The 27,475-nt window shown below is 44.4% G+C and overlaps 1 protein-coding gene across 1 annotated transcript in view; it reads right to left on the bottom strand.

The window, feature by feature from the left end:
• Positions 1 to 26,135, bottom strand: part of ABL1 (ABL proto-oncogene 1, non-receptor tyrosine kinase) — a gene marked incomplete at its 5' end in the record, with an annotated part of 78,476 nt that extends 52,341 nt beyond the window's left edge. The window contains one exon of the mRNA XM_084272595.1: positions 26,000 to 26,135. Within this exon, the coding sequence (XP_084128721.1) occupies positions 26,000 to 26,135 (136 nt within the window). The remainder of the gene's footprint in view (positions 1 to 25,999) is intronic.
• Positions 26,136 to 27,475: the final 1,340 nt, after the last annotated feature.

Raw genomic sequence — 27,475 nt, 5'->3', positions numbered from 1 at the left:
CCAGCCCCATGGAAAAAGCAGCTGCCTGGGGCTGTTTAAGAGATGTGACAAATACAGAGGCACTGCTTGCAGTCTCTCCTTGTACCCAGCCCTCTGCTCCCTGGTGAGCTCTTCCCTCTGGAGTGTAAGATGTAAAGCTTCCCCCAGCTTCTTCTCCAGGAAGTTATCCCACAGTACAATGTGTTTGCTGGGCTCATGAGCTCTACCTAGACAGGGAGGCTGACACCTGAATTTTCTCTCCTTCTCCCTTGACTCCTGGATTAAATTTGGCTGCAAATTATTAGGTATGGACTAGCTACCAGGGAAGCCTGGCTAAAACACGTCTTCTTCATTCGAGCCAGCTAATGCTTTCACCGCCTATAAGAAAGTAGCAGAAACCTCACTGGTACTTGGATGGCACCTTTGTGTGCACCCATGGGAGACAGAGCAAGGCGGCCTCAACAGCCTTTAAGAGGCTGCTCACAAGGTGTAAACAAGCAGGTACGTGTCACCCCAGTGACAAGCCCCCTGAGCAACGCTCCAGCCTCCAGACCTGTCATTTACCGTGTCTGACTGCTCCACAAAGAAGTCCTACCAGCTCACCACATTTCAGGGGGTGATATAATGGGAACTGATAATGGCATTTAGAGCAAATTGGCATCAGAGAGAGCGAGGTATCTACACCTCTACTTCACACACAACTAACTACGAGTGTGTAACAACATACTTGCACTGAGATCTGCTGCAAAGAAGAAAACTGTAGTCAGTTAAGCTCAAAACCTTCATTTCACCAGCGATGGTTTTATTTTGAAAGACTGTCACCAAGTGGCAGAGCTCCGAACCGCTGCGCTGGGGTCAGCAGACTGTGGCGGGGTGGCTGGAAAAGCAGAGCCACCAGCACACCTCCTCCAGCTGAAGGGACACGACTGAAAATGCCACCGTCCCAAGACACCCCCTGTGTGTCTAAGCACACCGATGGAAATGTCAGGATAGATCATGTAGCAAAACCCAAAACAAGCCGTGAAAAGACATTCATGTAAGGAGGAACATTCAAATACCGGGAGGTTTGTTCTTTCAGGATAAAAACCTGATAAATTCCATTTCTGATCCTTTACTTTGAAGCACAGAAATCACTGACAACAAAAGTCTAACGATACTGTTTCATATGAAACAGCCGCCTTGGGGGCTAACTAGAGGCACACAGCAGAGGTCAATAAAGGATGGGGCTTGTTTAAAATAAAAGGCAAGGCACAGCTTCCTACTTTAATCTACAACTCCAGGTAAAATGCAATGCTTTACACCTGACATACGAGCAATATAAGTTATTTTTAACTATTATACTTAGTGTTTTCCCAAAGCACTAAAAAAAGACAGGTTTTATGAATATATACATCTGCACAAACCAGGCATTTGATGATTCCTCTATTAATCAAGCCAGAGCCTGGCTGGCTAAGCTGTTAGCAAACGCCACTAACATCACGCCCCTGGGGACGGATGCTCCTCGGCTGCATCAGGCACATCCTGATCCAGGAGGGAAGTACAGGGCCTGTTTGTTCCATCTGATACTTGTAAATCACTGTCTGCAATACAACAGCAGCCAGGCTGTGCTTTTTGTTATTCCTGCCAAGCAAAAAGCCAAAGTCTCTCTTTTAAATTGCTCAGAGTCTAAATTCGTTTCATTTCAAGTTGTTGATTTCTCTGCTGAAGGTAAGGACAGGCAAGGGCATTTCCAGGAATGAATGAGATTTACATCAGCAACAGCCAATCTCTGGGGGTCACTGATGGGTATAGATGAGCAGAGCACACTGATGGAGCACACCATACCCACGTGGGCTCTGGACAACTGGCCATCAGTGCTGTAGAAAGAGCTGTGATATACCACAGCGAGAGCTAAATCAGCTCTCTGGATCTCAGCTTTCAGCCAGTGAAGCTTGTGGAGATAATTCAGGCTACCTGTGCCTGCTTTCCTCTTAGGTATTTGCCTTCTAATTTGTTTGGGGAGTAAGCCAAGTTAGTTTACATGGAACGTTGTTAGCACTCTCTCCTCATTACCCAGAAATCCATACTGGAGTTAAAGATCTGGGAAAATTTTCAAGAGTAAATTGGAAATAGTGACTTTCTTGCAAGCCTCCCAGTACATCGCTGCTGTTTACTTAAGGCCTGCTATAGGGTTTTCTCTTCAATCAGCAAAGTTTCCAGTCTCTGGAAGTTATAGAAATTTGACAGATTTCAATCTTCCGTTGCAGGCTGGAAGACCCAGCTGCAATCGGTCTTGATGGCTGAGGATGAGCGTTCGCCGGCTGCCGGGAGGAGAAGGGAACCAGACAGCCCAGGAAGGATTTGCAGGGAGCAGTACAGAGAAGATGGTGCCACGTTTCTTCCACAGCTGACAGCCCGGTTAGAAACAGTGTCACTTGAGAGAGAGAGAGGAAAACATCAAATGTGTAAACTGGAGTCTCCACACTTCTGCTGTGGCTGCACAACACGATTTGAAAAGCACAACCCGCTACGCTGATGCAGGTTACCTCTTACAGCACCAACATCCCTTCATCCCAGCCAGGCAGGGCTGAGGAATGGGGCTGACTTAGCTCCTACCATATGGTGCCCCCGGGCTGCTTCCAGCTGGAGCATCCATAGGGTACACGCTGTCCTGGCTGTGCACATACACACCGAACCCAGGCTCCAGGGCACCGACTGTGACAGGGACATCCTTGATTCCAGGAGATTGTGTGCACTGAGAAACTCTATGCTTCCCACACACCCCATGGAACAAGGGGATGGCAATCATTTTATTTACTAATTGCTCTAAATTACAATAACGATGCAAAAGAAACAGCCGCCAGCCACTCCCTGAAATAACCAATCATTCCCACCATCCTACTTGTCTTTAGAAAAAATAAGAATAAAAATCTCTTTGCCATCCCAAACTGATCTGGAAGCTTTACAGCTCCTGGAGGAAATCTCACATCACGCCTAGAGACCTTTAGAAAAAGCACTGGCAGCAAAATAAATTATTTACAGCACTATTTCTGACAATACAATCTCCATAAATGATACAAGATTGAAGGGTTTAAAAATGAGTGCTTGTGGCATGGGGCCCAACCATGTGTCTAATAGAAATATTGATTAACTCGATTTCTACAGACTCTGTAAACAGTCTGATGAAAAGGGAACTGCAACTAGATTTTTTTTCTCCCCTTTGCTGTAAAGTAGGACAGAGCAATCACTTCAGCCATTCAAACCAAGCCAAATTAAAGCTGGTTTAGGATATTTACAGAATTATTTTTTCCTCTTAAAAACAATCCAGTCTACATGTTGTTTACCTGATTCTAATTCATGACATTTCATTTCCCCATTTCCCCCAGAATAACTCAGTCAGTCAAGGCTTCTGGCTTCTAGCAAGGTTCCCGCTGTTTACTTAAGTTTTCCAGCTGGGTTGAATGATATGCAAAGAGGTCTGAGGACTTGCTGGAAGTCATACAGAGAGGAAAGTCAGTTGGCTCCTCTAGCACAATAGCCCTGCACTTTTACAGCTCCCAGGACTTTGCTCTAAGCACCAGGCTAACCATCTCATCAAAAAGATACTAAATCTGTCCTCAACATTTCAAACATCCCCGGATTCTTAGGAAAAGGCACTTCCCTCCATAAAGAGTTTGAAGCAACTCTGCTAAAGGGCACTATGAAGGTCTGAAGGCACTGAATGCACATGCTCACAATTAGAAAATTCAGTGGAAACTCCTACTGTGCAGTTTTCCACTTCCACCAGCAGAATATTCGAGCCTGTTTCAGCATGGAGTTTAAAAGAAAGGAAACTCCAGGGGATGTTTAAATAGAGTCTTGCCTAAATATTTTGTTTAAGGGAACTATTTTCATTTTGGATGGAATTTATAGGGCAAAACATCCTAGGCAATCTGCAACGTTCATCAGTCTTCATCCCAATCCAGGCTGCCTGCACATCCCACAGAATCATAAGGTTGGAAAAGACCTTTAAGATCATCAATTCCAACTGTTCCCATCCTATGCTAAACCATATCCCTCAATCATCTCAGTGCCTTGGTTTTTGCAGAGCTACAAGGAAGATGTGGAGTGTTCACTGAGGTTCACCCTGCAATGCCACCAGGACAAACTGGTCTGCTAAACAAGGGCTTGGGAGCATATTTTTTCAGATCAGCTGCAGGGCTTTTGATTTGTGGGGTTTTGTTTTGTTTTCCCAGAGCAGCACCAGAGACACGTACCACTTGAAGAACAATTTACCTCCCTTGTGCCACTGCAAATATGCTTGACATAAATTCCCTTGAAACTCCAACATGACAAAAGCAAAGGCTGTAAACTTCTGTTTAAACACAGCACTGACACCAAGAGAGATTAACAATGATATTTTGGAGAAAAGGCATTTTTGCTAGTAATTCAACACCCACTCCCATTCATCGGGGCATGAGCATTACCATACATCCTCCAGCTGCAGGGCCCTCCAGCAAACCACTTTCCCACTCGTTACTTCACCCCAACAGGCCTCCTGCCCTTCTCCATTTATACTTCTGTCATCTCAAAAGCACTCCTTTTCACTTCCAAGCTCTTCAAACTCACGCCCTGATGTTCCTCAGCATCTCTTCTCCATCCCAGAATTATTCAGACAATTGTATTTTTGAGAGCTGATCCACAAGCTCAGCTCTTCTAATGCCCTTTGGCTCCGCCGTTGCTCCTCAGCCTTTTTTCCTTCTCCATTATTTCATCAGCTTCCACTTCTCAGTTTATTCTTCCTTAAACTTGCTGCTTCTTTTAGGTCTTCACAGTTTATTCTCATCTTTATTTCCTCTCAGTATTACTCTCCCTATCCTCCTAACAGCTAAGTAAAACTTAATTATATCTTATACCAACAGTTGTTCTCAGGCTGATGAACACACCCAAGAAGAAAACACAAGGCAAAAGGTCTTGCCTGTTAGACATCCTGCTGTAATCCAAAGGTCACATGTAAAGACTCATAATCCGTTATCTGACACTACTCCAGCTTTATGGATTTCTTTTTCTGTTTAAATTACTTCAGAAGAGGTTACATTACCCTTAACAAGGATAAACATCTTCACATGGTGAGGCTGCACAGGTCTAAAGCTCGGGAAGCCAACAAATGTACAGTTAGCTATTTCCCCCCACATAAATAAAGTTTAATGTCAATCATTGCTTCAGCCAGTTGGTTTTCAGGTGTTCTCCACCCCTTGTGCTATATGAGCTCTAAGTCACTGGGACAGCAATGGTAGTGTCAAGTTTAACACACCTGGTACACACCAGTGGCAGGACAAGAGCCTTCTCCACATGCCAGCCCCTCCTGTCACACCCTTTCTGTTGTGCCACACTGGGCTCAGCCCCAGAACAGATCTCCAGCCTTCAAAGCAGCAGTTAAGTATGCCTCAGGCCTGGCTCTACCACCAAGCAGTCACGCTGCCGGGGTTACCACGGTTCTCCAGCCTGACCGTGACCCAGCCAGGACAGGGGGTGGGGGATGGAGAGGCCAAGTTATGCCAGGAATGAGGCTGGGGAATGCGGCAGAGGTCACATTGCAGAGCGGGTACCGACACATGCCGCTGGTTCCAGGCAGCGGCTCGCTGAAACTCCTGGATGGAGGGCTCTCCCAAAGCCTGGGAAACGCATCGTAGGCGATGACCCGCACCCACTGTATCTTCATCCTGCTTAGCATATGCCAAGTACAATAAGATGCATTAAGTCAAGTCTTTGCTCTACCCAGCGCATGATGTGATTGGCAGGGGAACTTCCCCCCCCCCCCCCTCTAATTCTGCTGATAGTATGTAATTCTGTTCATCCCTTTAGCCTTAGCCAAATATTTATGTCAAGCTGGGAAGAAAATGCCAGGCACAGAGCAGGGGGCGGAGGGAAGGCAATCTAGAAAAGGCTTATAAACCAATTTCAGCACACAAAGCACTTCTTACTTCTGCCCAGTCACACCCAGATTAACAAGAAGGTGCTATGGTGGCAGTTCCTGGTTTTAATTAACCTTCAACAGGTTAAAGAGCTAAAGACTGCACTATTAGATAATGAATAAACTTAGGCACTACTTCCATATCCACAACAGGAACGTTTTCCTGGGTTAAGATAAAACCTGAATTGCTTGTTACATGCAGCAACTACCTGCTAGTGGGGGGCAGGTGGACCCTAAAGTCCTAATGCTGTTGTGTATTCAGAAGTACTCGTGCACGTCAGCCAGCATGCCTGAACTGCATTCAATTTTTCAGTCACATCCTTGATCCCAGGCAGGGATCTAGCACGTACATCGCTTCCACCACTTACCCAGTTCTGGGTGAATGGGAAAATTCATTATTCATTTAATTTTAAGCAACAGGCAAAAGGTCCCATCAGCAGCAGGTGCCCTAGTGCCGCAGGAACGGCTTCTCTCTGATCCAGAGGTCTCAGGGCCATGGTTCTTGAGCTAAGAACACACCATCGTTTTCTTAAGGGATTCGAAAGCAGAAACAAAACCATAAATTATTTTCTAATTGCTTAGTAGTGAACAAAGGCAGAAAACGACCTGCTGAGTCCCAACTCTTCCAAAGGCACACGTGAATAAACAGGACTGCTGGAAGCCGAACAAACTGACAGCCCATCCCAGGGAACACAAAGAGGAATGTTTGCCTAAACACTGCCTTTCAGCAAGACCATAATCAAAGAAAAAAAAAACCTCATGTATGATAAGAAAGATTCCTGGTGGTTCTGGCACAGTGATTATTGTCTATGTAATCGGGGAAAGTTTGGAAACATGTGAATATCACAGAATGGTAGGGGTTGGAAGGGACCTCAAGAGATCATTGGGTCCAAATGTGCCTTTTCACTGGCATCCTTTCAAAAGGAGAAAAGAAACCAAATGGCTGCAGTTCAAACAGCAAGCAAGGCCCCAAACCAGCTACCAAACCAAAGTGTCACAGATCCACAGGAAAAGACAGCAGGTTTCTTCATGTTTTCTGCACAATGAATGAAGAGAGAATGGAAGCCTCCACAGATACCTGGTATTGGCCCATCCACAGGACAGGAGTATAACTATTACAAGTTAAAATAATCCACTTGCTTTCATGGAGGAGTCAAACAAAAGAGTAGAAAGGAGAGCTCAAGCTGCATATCTCAGTGGGGACTGGACTGGGCAATGCAACACCATCAGATATCAGGTCCTGAACGTTAGCCCTCCTGTGAGGGATGCTCAGTACTGCCCTATTCAGTGACTTTGAAACTGATCCACAAGCCACACCAGGTCTGCAGGAAACCATGCCAGCTTGCATTTTCTGAAGGGACTAGAGATTAAAGAGAGAGGCAGAAAGATGCTGAAAATGGGAAACATGGGAACGCCGAGAATACCAGTCAAAACAAGTAACAGCAAGAGAAGATGATAAACTGGCCGCCTTCCTAGAGAAGCAGGAAAATCTCACTTAAAAGCTTCTTACAACCATGGGAGTTATCATTTAAAAATCTGACCAAAAGACACACTGTGCTGAGCAAACGATGCTCACCTCTCATGAAGGGCCCCATAAATACCATTTCCGAAACCCCGCCGAGCACGGGGTGCTCCTGCGTTGTACATCAGCCCTCCCTAGAGGCAGCTGCCTGCACGGAAAGGACTTAACCTTGGTACAATTTATCTCTGCAAGGCAAAAGCAGCACAGTCCATGCACACCAGGGCTGGGTTTTAATACAAGTTAACGCTGTTTATCTGAACTAGGCCAAGAGAAGTAGCTGCGGAATATAATGAGGTTGCAATGGAGAGGAACGCACAGCAGCTTCTAAGCCATGAAACAGTGCTAAGCCAGCAATTCATTAGCTATTTTTTTCTAAAACTGAGAGGGGAAGAATCAGGCTTATCTACTGAAACACGAGCTAAATGACTCCGCAGGTACTTCTCAGATGCATGGGAATAAAACATATTGCAAGGCATTGTGAATGTTTATTGTGTAGGTCTGTTACAGCACAGTTTATCACAGCTATCTTGAACAGGCTCAAAACCCTTGCCTAAATTAACATGGAGTTTTCCAGAAAACAAAAAGCATGGATTCATCGCCTGAAGGGGATCTCACAGGGCTAAGCTGTGCCATTACCCCAGCAATCCAAGTCTGCAGGCTGGGCACACTGCTGATTTACACCCCCAAAGCCCCCAGAATGCCTCCACATGCACGAGCGCAGCAGTGGAAGGAGCTGTAACACATAACCCCTTTCATTAGTCATGTTGACAAATCAGAAATAACTCAAGGTATCTTAATTACAAAGCCAGAAATTCACTTTCACAGCTCACCAGGAGCAGTGGGAAGAAAAATCAATCCTTCAAGGGAAAGGAATGAGCTGGTTAAAGTTGTTAGGAATGGTGAAGGGGCTCCAAACGCTGGTTTGAAGTCAATAAAAGCATTTTAATGAACCATTCCTAAGATTAAGAGTTTTTTCTACATTGTTATTTTATTTACAAACTGCTTATGTCATAAGAACTGAAATAAAAAGATCATCCTGAATTTCCCCATTAGCACCCACAAGTCCCAAACCCACATAACCCGAGTTACTAAACCAACAGTCACAACCCATTTCAGAATTCAGGGCAGTAACAGCCCTACTGAAGGCAGATCTGGAGGGGACTGTGCGTGTTGGCCTCAGGCAGATGTGTCTACATTCACCAGAAATGTAGAGGTCTGACATAAAAAGGTGCTTTGTCCACAGGGTAGTGAAACTTACCCCCAAAACACAGACCTTCCCCAAAAGAAACCTTCCATCAGCCAGCTATGCAACATCAGTGCTTTAAGGCATTACGCAAGGTGAAGCAGCAGCAGGAAAGACCACTCAAATCTCCCCAGAGCAAGCAGGGATTCCACCAGCCACCCAGGAAAGACCTAATAGAAGCCGTAAAACTAATTTGAGCTTCAAACAGGGAGGCTGTCCCTTGATATATCTCTCTCTTAATTGAGCAGGATAGCAAGCCGTCGGGACGGCAGAGGAAATCTGCTCTTCTCTCCTGGAAGAAAAAAATAAATGTAATGACATGATGGCAAAGTGTTTTTTATCAGTTCCCCAGACTGCAAGAGCCGACTCTGCACCATTCATCAGGAGGAGAATGGACCAGGAGAACAATCAGAAATCCATTAGCAAGCTGCCGCTCGCCTCTGCGGCTGCCTGAACTCCCGACCAAATGTCAGAGTGCTGAATGGCTTATATTACTTGAGAGGAAGAAAGGATGGGGGGATTGTTTCAAACTGATAGAGATATTATTACAACTTTTAGCTTTTATTAACATGAGGGCAACCGTTTGCAATTTACATCGTGTCTTTAACTCATTTTCTCAAACCCTGGACAAAAGCTTGAGGCGTAACTGGAATGGAGAGAGATCTGCCCCAGTGCCACCAGCTAGAGCTATGAGGAAAGCGGCAGGGGAGCAAAGGAGAACTGGAAATGGAGGTAGGGCTGCTCCTTGGCAGTGTTTAGTATCTCAGCTTTTACTGCCTGCATTCAGAAGCCAGGGCTCAACTGCCAAATACTGCAAACTTGCAAGAAAATAGCAAGAATTACCAACGCTGCTATTTACTAGCAGGGGAGTGACCCCGTAAGAATACATTAGCTCATCATCAGTATTTCATCCCGCTCTGCTGCTAAGCTGCGGGCTGGTTTCTGCTGTAAGTAACACTTTGTTGTCCATGTATCACAGCACGAGAGAGATCCAAAACCAATCTGCTCAATCAAAATCATCTCCTCTCCCAGTCACTCCTTCCCTTCAATGAAAGGGCAGTTAAAAAGCAAGGCAAATCACCGGGTCACGTAGGCATTTGTACATTAAAAACAAATGTCCATACCACCTCTCCCCAGCCCTATTTACAACGTGTCTGAAAGCTATTATCTGAGCCGTTATCTGGCACAGAGACTGGGATGAGATATTCTGAGCGTATTAGCAGCGTATCACATCTTGAAGCCATTTGTGCAGATTCACTCCATTCATATACTGTCGATGCTTAAAACACAGCGAAGAATTTCAAACAGGAAACTTGCATACGTACCAGGAAGTAGGGGGGAAAAAAAAAATCATTTTAAGCAATTAGGAATTCTCCAGGGCAGATATTTCCAACTGCAGAATGATTCTCGTTATCATTCAAAGCCAAATTAAAATATCAATCAAATGTAGTGATCCAGGTAAAAATCTTAAACTGCACCTTTGGTTCAATAATAGCCATTATCATGTCATTGTTCTCAACTCCTTCAGCTCCTCAAAGGAGACCAGAAATGACTACAGCAAAAAAAAAAAACCACCCCAAAAATCTCAACAACAACAAAAATGTCATCCACAATACCTGAATTACATTTGAATCATGATAATTTTTACCTCTAAAACAGGTAACAGTAAAATGAAATTAAGGTTGCCAGCATTTGTTATGAAACACTACCCAGAAAAACTACTGCTGTGAAGTCTTTGCATTTTTAATTTATTTCTTTTTTCTATTTTTCAAGTAACAGTCCAGAGCCCTGAAGCATGCTAAGCCAACATGGCAGCATTAGGAGCTCGAGCACTGAAGGCTCCTGAGCAAGGCTGAGATACACTTACTGTGACACCGGCTGTCCAACGTGTGACCAGTGTTTGTTTTAAGTCAGTGTGCCAGGCTACCACAATTTACACACAGGAGTAAACCAGCGAAACAGCAGCTGCTGTCATCTTCAACTCCGTTTATTTTCCACCAAGACCAGAGGAAGCACGTATCCAGCTAAGCATCCCCACAACTACTAACAGAGCACTTCAATCCACACGAATCCCAGCATCTTCCCTTCGTCCACATGGATCAGACTGCACACGTGGACAGTACGATACTGTAAATAGTGGAAAGGACTCAAGCTAGTGGCAAAACTCTCCAGCTGCCCTGCATCCTGTAACATGCAGCTCCAGACCTATCAGTAGCCCTGGTGCTTTTACCAGTTGAGATCACCAAAGCCATTTGCTTGCAATAATACCTGCTAAATTATCTTTATTTCAGAAAAAGCCACTTTAGGGGGATTTAGGCTCTGATCCCTCATGCACCAAATGTCAGCTGAGAGCAAATCTTCTTTAAAGCCCAAGTTAGGCACCGATGGAGGAGAGGGTAATTTGCTCACTGTTAACAGGTCTCAGTTGTTGGTGTAACCCAGCCTGGCAGGGATCAGCCATCACTAGCATCCAAGAACTGCTGCGTGGCTGATACGGGATGAGATGAGCTATTAGTTATGGCCCAGTTCCTACACGACACATGTCCTCGCTGCGCTCCCCAAGTGCAGCCATCAGCCTCGCTGACAGCCTCAGCAGCAGGCAGGACATACCAAAAACGCCCTTTCTCTCCTTAAAAAGCCCACAACCCATCAGCAGGCACCACAGCCACGTGCTCAGCATCACTGCCCACAGATCTTCTGACCCAAGGACTCTTCTGGCAAGGGTCTCACACCAGCACCTTTTAAAGTGCCACATCCATGTAAATAAGTCGATTTTTTTTTAAGAACAAATTAGTTGAGCATATTCTAGGAAGTTATTTCATTTGTTGTTGCTCCTGTTCATTTATTCCAATCTGCTGCACCTTCCCTTGGAGAGGTTATTAAACGCTCTGCTAATGGCCGCCAGCACTCATTTAATTCTTCTTAATGAATGTATGAGTGAGTAGCGGAAGCTATTATGTAGGGCTTAATAAAGGGCGGGGAGGAATTTCCTAAAATTTATTGCCACAGGCTGCTGCTTGAAGATAAAATAAATGGTAATTGCTTGGAACGGGAAAGAGGAGGATGATAAAATGTCCCTAGACATGGGGTAAAGAAAAAAAAAATAATAATATCAAGTGCTATGAACCAAAATCTCTAAAGCCTGAAGGATTGCAAGAGCAAATGGCCTTCTCCAGGCTTTCAGCCCTCTGTAATCCTTAAGATGTTGCCTTTGAACATGGGTGCTGAATGATGAACTCTGGTTCAGCTGGAAGGATTACTTCACTACACTAGAAGGACAACTGGTTTCTATTTTTTTTTTTTAAGAAAAAGGCATTAATTCAGACAGCATCTTATGAAAGTATTATTTGCAGGAAAGGGACAATGTGGAAAAAAAATATGGAAGGACAATGTTTCTGGACTATTGAGTCCAGCAATACAATCTTTCCTAAAGTACAGGGTTTACAGTATGAAGGAGACACATAACATTTTGCTACAATTATCTTTCTTCTTCCCCATCGCTGTTTCGGTCAGGGCTGATGGAAGAAGGGAAATTACCCAGAGGTGAAACCTGTGCATTGTTTCTTCAATTTCTGCTACTGTTTGTTAAAATAAATAAAAAGCAGCAGGCTGAATGAGACAGGAGGTGTCTGAACTGGAAGTTGCGAGTGCCTGTCCCGTACCAAAGCACTGCCATCACATCACCAGCCTCCCAGCAAGCTCCAGGTATGAAGCCTGAACAGCTGGTGAGAACTGAGTGGAAATCAAAGCCCCATCCCATGTAATTGTGATCTAAGAGGAAAATAAACAGGTTTTCAAAAAAAAGCTTTTTATTGTAACACAAAACTGTCCTGTCCACTGCTCAGACAGTGTGATCCTCATACACGTGAGTTTGGGTAAAAACTTTGACCAGTCTCATCAAAAAAGGTGAAAAATAAGTGTCCCAAGAACAGGTCTGATTTGTTTCCAGCTGGAGGTAATACTGTGCACGTTAGAGACTGCCAAGAGGATTGACTAAAATCAGACTATTCACAACTTCAATGAACTTGTCTAATTAAAGAAGCTGCAAGCTGAGACTGCAACACTTCTGTGATTAGACTAATAGCTCAAGAGCTGCAGGGCTGTGGGGAAAGAGGAGAGTGGGGACATCTACACATCCACCTACTTGAGTGCCACCACCGCACCCCAAAACGGACCTGCCAGTCTCCAAGCACCACCTTCCCAGAAGGGACAACTACACAGAGCTGTTGAAAGACGGCCTCAAAACAGCAAATTGAGCGGTCAAGGCATCTATTTCCCTTTACATAAAGGATGCAGAAAGAAATAAATACTATTTTCAATAGCAAACTAATATATCCAGGAGCTTAAAAGGTGACCCAAGAAGAAAAACAAGATTAGGTTTGCTCTTTTCTGCTGCTTAGGGCACAAAGGCCCTCTCAGAAAAACCACCATTTTTCATGCCAGCTTTGACCATCTTAAAACCAGAAAAAAGAGGATAAAATCCATGTTTTTTCTTTTTTAAATCCTTGGCAGGTCACCTGCAAGCACAGGCCAACAGCTTTTCTAGCAGGCAGTAAGAAAAATTATGATTTTCTTTTCTAAACAAGGATTTCAGTTTCTTCAGCTCAACAGCAGGATTTTCATCGTCCCACAGAATACAAATCAGCCAACCTGCAAGAGCATCCAATTTGAAGGACAGTTCTTTCTCCAAAAAAGAAAAAGCAACAGTTTGGTAGAGATTAAAAAAACCCAACAACAATAAAAAAAAACCCACCAACACAACACCACAAAGAACAAGCAAAGAAACAAAAAAAACCCAAAACCCAAACTAAACCACAACCCCCAAAAATCAGCTTTAGCACCCTGGAAGGCAATAGTTGAGCAGCTACAAGCCAAGTGTGAAATGTCAGGTGATACACTACACAAATTCACCTAGGACAGGTGGCTGCTGGATAGGTGTCTACTGGAGAATGGTACAGAAGAGTTTAATCTTCCCTTAACTCCAATGAAAAATCAAAGCAAAGTGAACGTGCACAGCATCCTGTGTATCAGCACTATTACCTGTGGAAAAAAAACAGGGCTTCTAATTTGAACCAGCAAACCAATTATCCCACCCCGAGTTCCTTCAGGCACTTCCACCCTTTTCTTAACCCACTTCCACTCCTATGAAGAAGTCTTATTACTTATTTACATGGGCTTATAGAGCAAGAAGTTGCAGCTTTATGATGATAAAGAGCATAAAGACAAAGGATCTGGTTTTCTGACTTGTGAACAAACCAAGCAGGTACTTGTTAACTACCTGCAAAGTGCGCTGCTGTTCCCTTGCTACAAGGGAGAATACAGCATTTCATTTGTCTCAGCACCGGCGCATCCATGCAATCACTACCTACACAAACCTCAATTACCCAGCATGAAAATAGACATTTTGCTTATCCAAGGACAATCCTCGCACTGAGGGGAAAATGATTGAAAAAAAAAAAAACCCATTCTCTCAATTATTCTTTCAAACATAACACAAGCTGATGCCAAGCAGCAAGAAAAAGCTGTGTGCAAAAGGCTTTATTTTATTTTTTCCTTCTTCTTCTTCTTCTTCTTTCCATTTTGATTTGGTTTGGGTTTGGTAGCCAGAGTTTGCGTTTCTAGTGTTTGCAAGAGCCAAATGTGGGAGGAAAAGTGTAGGTGGCATAAGGGAAAGTAGGACCGAAGATCCTTGTCGCGGTTTCTCTGCGGTACGCTGCATTGCAAAATAACAGGAGCTCTGTCATCCAGGCTGGCTCATAACCGCCCCCGCAGCAGGAAGCGGCAGCGCAGCCCTGGAGAAGCCCTGCACATTCCCTCATCCTCCTCCCCCTGTCCATCTTATCTGCTTTTACTTCTCATAAAACACCCCCCCCCCCCACACACACACACACACACACACTCCAAGGCCAACCTCCGGTGAGGTCAGCTCCTCAGCCAAACCCTTCATAGAAGGCTCCAGGTATGATCCCCGGCTAAAAGCAATTCCCTCCCCAGAGCAGCAGACTCAGGATGCTCCGATCGATGCGTTCGCCTACGAAGTCAAGAGTCAGGACGGGTGATTTGTAGTCAGAGGCGCTGCATGGGGTGAGGAGATGGGAGAGTACAGGCAGCTGCCAGCACCCAAGTCCCCAGCTCCGGTGGGGCTTCACTTTTTGGTGGGGAGAGAGAAGCAAGGGAAAGCACCCACCCCATTCTCCTCCAATTTGTTGCAGTCTAAAGAAATCCATTTGCTCAGCTTTGTATTCAACATTAGTGTGATAATATTTCTTAGTTGTACAGCATTCTTGTGTCCATTTTAAATAAATCAGAATATTTTTACAAAGCAGGGATGCACCCTACCATTACCTTTTAATGCACATCCCCTTAAGTAAGACTTTTCCCTCCCAAGGAAGCTGCAAAGCTCTCCTGGACTCATCCCTTATGCATGCTGAACAAAGCATAGAATCACAGACTGGTCTGGGTTGGAAGAGACCCCAAGGATCACAGAGCTCCAACCCCCTGCCACAGGCAGGGACACCAACCTCCAGGCCTGGAGCTACACAAGGTTGCCCAGGGCCCCATCCAACCTGGCCTAGGGCACCCCCAGGGATGGGGCACCCACCCCCTCTCTGGGCAGCCTGTTCCAGCCCCTCACCACTCTCTCTGGAAAGAACTTCCCCCTAATATCTTATCTAAACCTTCCCTCCTTAAGCTTTAAACAGGGACCTCCACACCAGCCAGCTATGGTTACAACCGCAGTGCACACAGCAGCAAGGATAAAGGGAACTCAAATCCAAGTGTGATTGTGTAAGACTGTAGTAAAGAGGTCTCTGAGGTAGGAAAGAGCACCTTTACTTGCATGGGGTTAGTTTTACTTCTAAAATTTTCAGAAGTAGTACATTTTTAAAATTCAGCTGCTAGCAATTCCAATTTGAGAATCGTAAAGAGTACTGTATTAATAATTGAAACATAAAATGCCTGTCTGATTCGCTCCAGCCCTCAGTCTCCCTCCCCAAAGGGCTTGATTTGCCTTAGGGGAGCATTTCACAAGCAGCACATCAACTTTCTGAAATACAACTTCAACAGATGAAAGCCTCATAACCACAGAAGAGTTGCCGTCCTTCTGATTCTGGGATTTAAAAACAGTGACATCCACGGAGCTATTTAAACTAATGTAAAGGTGGAACGGCCAAAATACTCAAGCCCCAGCAAGCACCTGAGATACCATACAGCACAGTTATTTCAAGTGCAGCTCACCAACAAGCTCCCCATTTCAGCCACAACATCCACCCTTTATCAATGGGCAGACAGCTCACTGCTGTGACTCACGGAGCCCAGGGGATGAGGCACCCTCAAGACTGGGTGATTCAGGACTATCTGGTGGCCATGAAACGTAGCTCATACCAGGGGCTCTAGGTCATCAGGTTCTGAAGTTCAGCTGAAGCCCACCACTTCCTAAATTGGAAGTGTTGCAGATGAGGGAGACAACTTAGCTGGAAGGCATCTGCTTGACTGGTGGCTGCCTTTCACCTTGATGGTTTTTAATGGTTTGTAGTTGTGCAGGACTAAGTGATGTGAACCTGGGCGATGCACTGGAACGTGAGCTTTACTGGGGAACAGTAAGCTAAGGACCAAATTAGAACAAAAACCTCACTGGATTTATGCTAGCTACTTTAGTGAGTGGAATGCAAATATTCCATGGTAACATTTGAAGGTCCTTCAAATCTGTACCTAATACTAAGTGCAGCCCTGATCACTATTTTCATTTTCTAGTCTTCAAATCCTGTGGTTTTACCCATATTACAAAGCTGTGCTACTGCTCAGTGAGGTTTGCAGCAGAGGTCTCCTTATCAGTGTTGTGGCAGGTCTTCAATGAAACATCATGCAGTACCTTTGCTTCACAGAGGCAAAACTGCAGTAATCAAAATTATTATATTAGCATTTAAAAACTAGTATTTACCTCCAAAAATCCAACCTTTAGTATTCTAATTCATCCTTTTGCTTGGCTGAGAATATCACCTACCTACTCAAGAGGCGTTACGAGCACTGTGCATTCTGCTACCCAGTAACTGCCTTTGGGATCTGGTCCTCTCCAGACCCTTCGTTGCAGCAGCTCCAGAATGAATCCCTAGAATATGTCTGCACACTGGGCTGAGCAACAACCACAAACCACACAGTGCATCTGGTGATGTACTTGTCAGGCGAAGCCTCGCCGTGTGCCCACTCTCTATCAAAAAAATAACAAGGTAAAAAGCACCAGTAATTCTTGCAGTGAGGTCTGATTTCTCCAAAAGATTCCTCCCCCCCACCCCAATGACATGGAATGTGAAGGGTTGAGCAACACTTACACTGTCTTATGTGATCACATCCTAACAGTAATTACTACTTAATACCTGAAACATGATAGCACCTTGACATCCAAACCCCTGTGTGGGAGGCCCTATTTAGTCATAACAGACAATTGCAGCTTCTACGTGAACATCAACAGTATCAAATGATAGGAAGAGCTTCATCTTCCCTCCAGTTAATTTCCAGTAAAGGATGGCTATTTTGTACTAAATAGCTGCATGTTTGGGGAGGAAAAAAGTGAATATAGCATACACATTTGGTGAAATCCACCAACAGTCTTAAAAGAAGGGTATAATTGCAGAGAATTTAAAATGCATCTTCTTACCCATCAAGTTAAATATATTTAAGAAGTAATAACAGCTTGGCATTCATTCAAAATTTTTCATTTGAGCTTTCCTAATTATTTGCAAACATGAGGTGTAGCCAGACAACAATTGCTCTAACAGCTCTTCCAGTAATTCTGGCTCAACAAGAACGTACCTTTTAGACGAGCATTATGTGCTGTCAGACTTACAGAAGATGTGAAGAGAAAAAACTTAGAGCTAATAAAAATAATAAAAACCCATTCAAGCATACATATTTATAGCTTAAACTATTTTGCTAGATGCACTACATCATTATTATAAAATTCTCCCACCCAAAAGAGATTTGACTAAAATAGAGTATTACTGGATTACAGCTTTGCCTTTGTTAGTATTGTTATGACTTCATAAAAGTTTAACTCCACAATTAGCTTTGTGATAGCAATTCTGACATTCAAGCAACACCAACTGTGTAAATAGCTGTAGGAAGCTGAATATTGTTTTCAGTTATTCCCTGAGCATCCTTCACCAGGAAAAGCTTGTTTGTTTAGAAATGCTGGACACGAGGCTACAAGAGGATTTACAGAATCTGTTTCTATACTGAGGGGACCACAAAATTTTATTTAAAAAACAATATAAATATGTATACAATTTTAAGAAGTAAGTGTGGCATAATGAAAGAGGCAGGGGAAGGAGATCAAATGCAAAGACTGCTACAAATGAAAAGGAACACAGCACTGAAAACTATTTCAGCTGTTTTAAAAAAATGAAGAATGGGCTGAAACTGAGCTTGAGGAGGGGAGGGAGCAAGATTTTCCCATTAACAGCAAAAGCAAACATTACCTACCAACCTCTTTTTCATCAGCTCAGAGAGATTATAGGCTCTAACAGTAACTAAAAAGCCTTGACAGCCGCTATTTCTGAAATTCACAGTTGTCACTTCTGACCCTGGTTCTTGCCATTAGCTTTTGCTCATTTCCAAGACACTTCTTAACTGCAGGGGGTTTGTTTTAACCGGAGCAAGTTCTTAAAAAGATTCAGAGAAGACACCTGGCGGCCAGTGCACCAAATGACAGTTGGATTTCCTCAACGTTTTATCATAAAGGTATCACAAAAATCCCAGTGAAACCAGTTGAGTTCAGTGTGTACTGGTCCTGTTGATAACCCGCTGTGGTCATACCAAAGACCAAGAAAAATGAGAACTCAGGAACAGCCCTTTAGCAGTTCCTTTCACTGAGACAGCACCTAAAAAGTGGCAACTTGAACAAAAAAACAGCAAACACTTCCTGAACGCCCCAAAAATTTCCTATTTAAAGTTTCTACATCCTTATCTCACACATCCAAACTCTGGAAAAACAACAATATTTATGTCAGGAACATACACCCAAAAAAAGGGCCCCAAACACACCATCAGTTACACCAGGCAGGGATCAGATCATTGGGTTTGCTGCAACAACCTGGTGGATTTTGCATGTTTGTGTTGGTAGATTCTGGAAATGGAGTAAGTGAAATCTCCTCCTACACTGCATCAGCGTGACGGGGAACACAGGGAACATACACAGGGAATGTGCCCAGGTCGCTCAGTACTCCAAGGGCAATGGACATTGGACAGTGAACAAACAGCAGGTCAGGGAAGGGGGCAACCCTGCACTTGAGCAAGCTTTGCCATCCCAAATCCCAGGCATTTAACAGGCAGCAGAATATGTAATTCCACATCATCTTCCTCACACATTATTCCCAGCAAAAATGAAGTTCAGTATATTACTATTTTATGAGTTTGAAGGAGAGACTGGACCAGAAAGGCTTTGTTACTGATCAGATGGCACGTCAAAGGATGAGTCTCCACAGAGGCAAGACTGGACACAACTCAGGCCCTGGAATGGCATACGAGGAGTACTCAGCTGATATGGTAGGAGTAAGGCAGGAAACTGAAGTCAGTCTAAAAGATAAATGCCCCAAAATGCCTTAGAAAAGCAGCACTAATGGGTAAAGAGGCTTCTCCAGGCAGGCAACGTCTAGCAATATTGATTCTTTAACACACACAACGAAACCAGAGTCTTAATGATTAATAATCTGTTGTGAAATTCTATTCATTAGGTAAAAACAGAGCGCAGAGATGACACAACATAAATCAGGCGGTCTCCTCACTCATGAAAGAATGATGATCTCGCTTGTGTCTCTGAATTAGCAGCGATCACCCCGCAGAAGAACAAGGTCAGACTTTTCACAACAGGTAACAACAAGGTAGAAATGCTGGAAAAGAAAAAACCCAGCTCTGACTTCAGGCCTATCTTCAGAGAGTAGGGAAAAACTAAAGCAAGCTGATATTCAGGACACAGTTCCCCTGAGCATAATCCACAACTTCTAGGTAAATATCTATCAAAATTTACTACTAGGGTGGTTCAACTTCAGCCCTTTCACAAAAACATACGTGTAATGTCCAAGTGCAGAACTGGATAAACAAAGTTGAGAACCTAGAAAAGGTATTGCCTTAGATGGCTTTACTCACTAATGTTGTCTAGATGTTCATTCTCCTTTTTGTCCAAGATTCCTGAGAAAACAGGCACTCTGTTGAGCAGATTAATAACCTCCACAGGTTGTTTAGATTGATCTTCAGTCAGCATAGAGCAAGGTAAGAGCTGGCTGATAAGACAGCCAACAAAAGCAAAGCAACAAGAGCCCCTCTCCATTCTGCTGTAACTGCTCTGCACATCCCTACAGTAACAGTCACAACCAACCTTCTTATAAGGGGACTTCTCAAAGGAATGGCACAGTACACCTGAAATGATAGAAGACTGCTGGGTAGGACAAGACTTTCCCAGGCCATTTTCACCTTTCTGCACCCTCATGATCTGCCACATGCCACAGAGCACCAGGAATGAAACTCAGGATTCCCAGCTCTCAGTGAGGGGGCTGTACCGAGTCCCCACTTTCAAGCTTAAGATTTAAACTCTTCAATTTAAAATACTGTGAGCTTGTTGGTAAATGTTGACATGTACTGAAAGAGATGATCACTTACAAGCAATGATTTCTATTCTAATACCCTGCAGCTTTCTCTTGCCTCCCCTGGCCTGATCTTCTCATGTAGCCATCCCTATTAAAATCTGTAAATAAGAATGCAGAACCAGCACAATCTGTTAATGAAAGTCTGGCATGTGAGCAATCACTACCTATTTGTCATGAAGGAGATGAACTACTTAAACATGGCAAGTTATCAAAGATTAGTCAGCACACAAAACAGAACTGCTTTTGCCCAGGAAAAGGATTAGCCTTTTCCCCATCATCATCATCTTCCACCTCAGCGTGCTGAAAAACAGTTTAGCATGCCTTAGATCTCCTTCCTAACAAACTCCAACCCTAGATCAGGTTTTGTGGAAGAGCTGCTTAGTGAAACCTACTGGTATTTGATAATTGGAGCAGGAAAAAATATATAGTGAGAGCTTTGTATGATGAAAAGGGATGTAGTGAGAGGCAGTAAACAACTCTGCAGTTGGTGTGAGGCAGATGTCAGCATTAACCAGGCTAATGCTGAATCACATCAGAGTTGGATACATAAGCAGTGATCTCAAAAGCTGGGGATAAGTCTCTCCTAATAGAGATGGAAATTAAAGTTTGGGAGCTGCCAAATCTCCAACCTAACAATGAAGAAAGTTTTGTCAGTTTAGAACGCAGACCTGAGGCACTGAAGGCAGGCTCTGAGTAACAGACTCCTATTAGGCTGATGCTAACGATACAAGTGCAGGTGAATGCTCCAAAGCAAAATCAGGACCAGCAAAGCAGTTTCTTTCAAGTCTCAGGTTTTGCAGTTGGTGAAGCAGAGACCAAGTATAAAAATGCCCTAAGGAACAATGGGAAGAGATAAATGTGGGGCTTGTAACTACATGGCTTTAAAGAAACAGAGTTCTAGTATGGAAGGAATCTCATTTAAATCATTTCCATGTAAGGGCAATTGACTATCTAATAAATGCATATTGCATATAAAGAAGATGTATTAAGCTCACCTGTAGGATAACAGATAAGGAGTATGAAGTCATATATTACTGCTTGATCACAACCTGCTCCGGAGCACCCAGCTGACACAAGTATATTCCAAAGCCTTACAGTTGTTAATAACATTTTACTCACCACAAAATAATAAATAACACCTCTCAGAATTATGCATTTTCCTACATAGCATGAAAATGATCAATATTTCATACAAATAATAAACACTGATGTAACTGTAACAGTAGATGTTGTGGTATGTAGCCATATGTGCTGGTCAGTCACTAAGTCTGGAGGGAACAACCAACTGCAAAGTGATTTACTCATTTTGACAATCAAAGCAGTTGAAACATAAAATTTAACAAAATAAGTTAGATTATTAAACCTGAAGGCACTTAAAAATCAATGTTTAATTAACAATATAGGCAAAGATGCTGCTTTTTTTCCCCCCTTCTAATAGTGAGTTTCATAGGTCACATCTCCAACTGGCAGCTTTGCCAAGCTTATGCTACGATCTATTTTGCATATCTACTTCCTAATTAAAGCACTACAACTTTCAGCACCCTTCTTAGAAGATCCAATACAGAAGAGGCTGTAAGTAGACAGACTCCAGTTATATTCAGCACTATAGGTATAAAAAAAAAGGCATCAATTTCCAGTAAGGTAAACAACTCAATTCAGCTCCCTATCACTTATCTGCTGGAAGAGAAGCTATTAGAAAGACCACATTTTATCACTGTGAGAGAATATGAAAAGAACACTCCTGTGTAAGTACTTTACCCAGTATATTCTAAAGATACTTGAAATAAAGCTCAAAGCTGAAGAACTATCACTGCCTGGCAGCATAAAGGTGTAATATAAATTAAAAATGAAAGTTCCTTTTCTTTCTACTACCTTACAGTTAGCTGTATTTATATTACTTTGCAGAATGTCCTAAAAATTGTGTGTCTTCATTTGGAAGACCTGTATTTCAAGCTATTATTTACCACAATTTCCTGCTGTTAAACACATTTTTTAAAAAATATCACACTCAAGCTCCCACCAACATGTCCATGGTAAGATGATTCCCACCCCCCCAGTCGCTATCACAACATACACAGCAAAAAGTACACCTAAAACCAAACATTTTGAGTTTGTACAAGTGGAAACACCCCTCAGGACACCGTCCTGTTGCTGACTGAGCAGCATCATGACTGGCAGTTGTGCAGTAACTAGAATTCAGAGCTGTGGACCAAACCCACCACCTCACTAACCAGTTATCCTACATCTCATCACCTCAGCATCACAGGTCTAATGATTATAATTCATTTTTTAAGCCTTCAGGTGCTGCTCTTGCTGGGAGATACAGTTCTACTGAGATGCTTCAGGGCATCTGCTCATCACTCAGCACCACAACACCTATCCAAGACAGCTGGAGAAGGTGTGGTGTTTGCCAATCCCTGCAGTTGACTACTGCCAACTCCAGGATCAGAGCTGAGCCCTGGGGTAATACACCTTAGCACATCATCATTTCATTCTTTTCAGAAGTTGGAGTTTTGCTGACATTAAGGTTCTGGGAAGGTACAAGGCACACTAGTGTACAAACTTAATCTGCATTTACAAAGTCTGTCCCATTAACTGCCTACTGATCACAGCTTCTCTGTTGGATGTTCCCAAAAAGCTATGACTACAGACTCATTTCTCAGTTGAGAACAGCAGAGAGGAGGACAAACCACTGCCTCTACATTTTCTCTCAATGTCAAGCTTGCAAATCTAAGTGATGGAGTAATCTGCATCAAGATGAAGTCTGTGAAATCCCATCAGGGACTACTACTCTGCTGCCCAAGGTAACTACTCCAGCACGAACTAAGGGTGTTATAAAACTTCTTTCTTTGTCATGTTTTACAACGCCCTTAGTGAAGACAGCATGACAAAGAAAGAAGTCCAAAACCTGATGATAGATTATTTTTCCCCCCTTAATTCACTGCTCAATTACCAACTCATGAGAAAATTTAGAGCCTTTCTGCATTATTCTCCCAGAACATTTGACCACCAGCAGAGCTGATTTCTGGCCAGTTGCCCCCTTGCTTTTCAGAAGCCTCTCAATGCATTGCTTTGATTGCTATGGAGAGCACAACAGTTGAGAAATCAAAGTTACATTGCCTTACCCTGCTGATATCTGATCATCTTCACTAATGCTTTCAGTGAAGACTCAATACCACCAAAGCAACCTTCAGCACTGAAAATCACTGCCAAGGGTCTGCTGAGGGAGCCTCAGTAGAATTTAGCAGGTTGTGGTCCCTCTGAAACAGGATCATAAAACAGCTTTACAAAGACATAAGCATGGCAGGAGAGTCATGCTACTACCAACCCTGCATTTTTGTGTTTTGCCACAGGTTTTAATATAAGAGAACTTCAAAAAACTACCTTTAAGAGTTCAACCATCTCTAGGGGCTTCCTTTAAGCAGCCCACCCTGGAATTTCTCCTTAAGCATTTCTTAGTTACGAAAAGAAGGAACATGATTTTCCTGGGACAAACCAGTTCCCACAGTGTGACAGAGAAACCAGATACGGTGTTTGGCTTGTAGAAGCAGCTGTAATGAAAGTGCTGAAAGACAAACATGCTAAAATTTAAGCTCAGAAAAAGAACACCCATCTATTTTTATGAGCTACTGCCTATGGCACCGTATCGGAACAGGACTAAAAGCATCAAACACTACCCAGTAATTATGAAGTATGTCTGACTCTACATTTCAGAGACATATTATCAGTTAAGAATGGAGGAAAATTTCTAAAATGAACTTTGCTGCCTCTGTATTTTTCCAGATATTTTAAGATAGTAGGGGTTTTTTTTCAGGATAGGAGCAGCCTAAAATCAAAACAGAGCTGAACAACAACCAACAGTGGTAGAGCATTCTACTGCCTGTACTTGGAAGAACCATTCCATACACCCAAAGGAAGAAACTTTTCCTCATGTGGAAAAGTGAGGCTGATCTTTTACAGTTCTCTTAACAGATGTCCTGGCCTTGATGTCCCCTTTCAAGTTTATTCTTTTCTGAATCAAGACAGTCAGGTCTCTTGTGGACATATGGCACGTGGACATTACAGACACTGTTTTTCTTTGCAAATGCACTAGGATCTTCTGACCTCAGGGCACACCAGCAAGAAGTTACCATCTGCTTATTCCTGTTAGATGATCAAAAAGGAGCGTTTCTGGCTCTTTTGGTACATCAACACACCAAAGGTAGTTACAGTGCTGTATTGCTTACTGTTAGAGCCTTTGCTGTATCTGACCTTGAAACTCTGTCCAAAGTAGTAAAAGCAGCAACCAAACCAGGGGTGGAGGAGCAGGTTTATCACAAGGGCTGAAAGAATGGTTTGGAAAAATCCAGCAACGGGTTTATCACCAGAGGGCCAAGTTAGCCAATACGTTCTCTAACCTTCCCTTCATTACATCCAACTTCCTCAGCACGCAAAAGTTATAAGGGAAATAAAAAAACCCAACATCAATGTAACTCAGAACAGTATTTCAGTACATACACGGGATCTCTGCCTTGCTGAACACTGCACAGGACTTCTTGGGCCCTTCTAGAAACACAGAACAAGAAGAAATTTGAAAGCAAAGCTCAGCTAAAACAGTCAAATCAATTTTATTCCACTAACTGGACTGTGTTCTCAGACACAACAAATACTTCCATTTTTAGTTATACAGAGATTATGGATACAGTTTTGTTTTGTTCACAGACAAACTTTCTTGAGAGGGCAAAACTCCTGAAGATTTGTCAAAATCCCATTCTCCAGCCAAAGATAGCAGCCAGTAGCATGTCTTCTCAAAATACATTTGAATTTTAGAAAGCATTGTGCAAAAGCATGGGTTACTCCAAAAAGTTCCAGTGAAACAATGTGTTTCTGCACCCTGCTTTTGTAGAGATGCCTTCAGGTTACAACTTCTTTGGTCATTTTATTAAAGAAAAAAGAAAGCAACATTTGAAAAGGTCACTAAACCCACCTCTGTGTCCTACTGAGCTTCTCATCTGGCTTCTCTCCTGAGATTCTCACACACACACACCCTTAATTTGCACAAGACCAACAAGTGATAGGGCTGCTGTACCCCTCACATGGCCACTTCATGCCTCCAGTACTTAAATCCATCACAGCATGAGGTGAAGGCTTAACATCTTAACTTTGAGAAACCACAAACCAGAAGACCTGCAAATGCACTAAGCAAATTAACAAGAAACTGGTTTACACTGACCAGTTTTTCCAACAGCAGAATCCACAACGTTACAAAGTCTTCCCCCTCTCCCCAAGTAGCAGAGCCCCTTTTTGTAAAGATAATTAAAGACTGCTTGTTGCTGACCACAGCATAGCATCACCAACAGCTGTGGTTGGTCTATACCTACGACACAGACAAGTCAAAAAGGATTTAACACTCTCCCAGCCTGTAAAGAAGACCATAGCTAAGGCAGAAATGAGAAACTTGCACAAAGCTGAAAACTTACTTCCTTGTATTTCACATTTAGCTGTACCATAGACCTCTCCTCAGGTTTCAAGCAACCAGACCCACGTTATTGTTCTTAGTAAACAATCACAGAAGAGGAGAAAACCCAGAATACTCCCATGAAGTACAACGCCTATGTATTTTCACCATGCCCTTGAATATATCCCTACTGCATCTAGCTCAGCAAATCAAAATTAAACCAAAAGACACACCAATAGAAACCTCTTACCATGTTCCACGAAGACGTTACAGTGTGGGCCTCCATGCCTCGATGACTCCTTCTTCCCTGCTCCTTTGATAAAGTGCAGGGCGGGCAGACTTGGCCTCCTTTGGTCCCCAAGAACTTTTCCAGGCTGCTGCCCCATAAAGTAAATATGGGCAGCCTTTCCCAGGACGAGAAGTTTTCGAAGAAGTCTGTGATCCCTGATCTTCCAGGTTGGGAAGGAGCTTTGAAGAGGGTTATTTTAGGTGGGTGCACCGGTTGCCCTCGCTGCGTGGTAAGTCACTTCAGGTGAAGAATTAAGACAAGCGCAGATTCCTCCAGTGCCTTTGAAGACAGCAACAAGGCTCCTCAGGTGACTTCATGCAAAAAAACCAATAGATGAGTAAAAGTTCCAACTGCTTAGTAATGACCAAGCGTTATCAAAGTCTCAGGTTGCCATAGGTAGTGCTTCTTCCACCAGGTAAAGGAGAATTAGTTCATCTCACAAGCAATAAACCACATGTAGGCTCACCCAGGGCAGGAAACAGCCATTCCCATTGCAACCAGTGCCAAGGTTTCTTTTTTTTTTCCTCCTCCTTTTCTTTTGCATAGCATTGAGTTAGCACAGGCCAAAGAGCCACGTTATTTGGCTTCAAGTATCGGCGAAGTCGAGCAGGATCAAGTAGGCTGAGACCATGTCAGCTTGCGAGGTGAAGCAGAAGCGGCTCTCGGCCTGGCAGGCTCCACACGCTCCTTGGGGTGAGGGAACGGGATGGGGGGGTGCTATGGAGGTCCGGCCTCACAACGCCTCGCCTTCTTCCATCGCAAGCCTCGGGCCACCCGCACGGCCACTACCTCTCCCACACGCCGGTGGAGGCGAAGCTGGCCGGCGGGGCCTGGGGGTCATGGTGGCGTCGAAGCAGCGCTGGGGCCGCCGGGCCGGCACAGGTGGCCGCCCTCCCGGCCTGCTGCCCGCCTCAGACGGAGCCGGGTGCCAGGGACGGGGTGCGAGGCCGGGGACGCGCTCCGGGAGGCCGGTTCCTGCACAGCAGCCAGAAGAGGTCAAGCGGGGGTGACCGGGGAGGCCGCATCCCCGTGGAGGAGGCCGGCGGCGGGCAAGGCCCGGGCGGGCAGCGGGACCGGGGCCGAGGCCGGCCCGGCCGCAGCGGGACGCGCGGAGGGGGCCGGGCGGGGGGCGGCAGGGCCGGGCGGCCGCACGTCCAGAGGGGGCCCCGCCAGGCCGGGCTGTTGGAGGGGGACGACGGGCCGCAGGGCGAGTGGGGTACCCCGGGGGCTGCCGCCGGGGGCACCCGCGTCGCGGAGCGAGAGTGGCGGGGGGCGGCTGCAGGCGACGAGGGAGATCCCGGAACCCCCGGCGCGGCACAGCCCCACCCCCGGCCGGCGGGGCGGGCGGTCACATCCCCTTCCGGCCCCTCCTCCTCCGCCGCCCCCGCCTCCTGCCCGGCCGCTGCCCGCTCCGGGCCCAGTCTGGGCGGTGCGCCC

Source organism: Gallinula chloropus (assembly GCF_964237585.1).
Source record: "Gallinula chloropus genome assembly, chromosome: 18".
NCBI lineage: Eukaryota > Metazoa > Chordata > Aves > Gruiformes > Rallidae > Gallinula > Gallinula chloropus.
The sequence above is the reverse complement of the archived record's forward strand: the minus strand, read 5'-3'. Positions and strand labels throughout refer to the sequence as shown.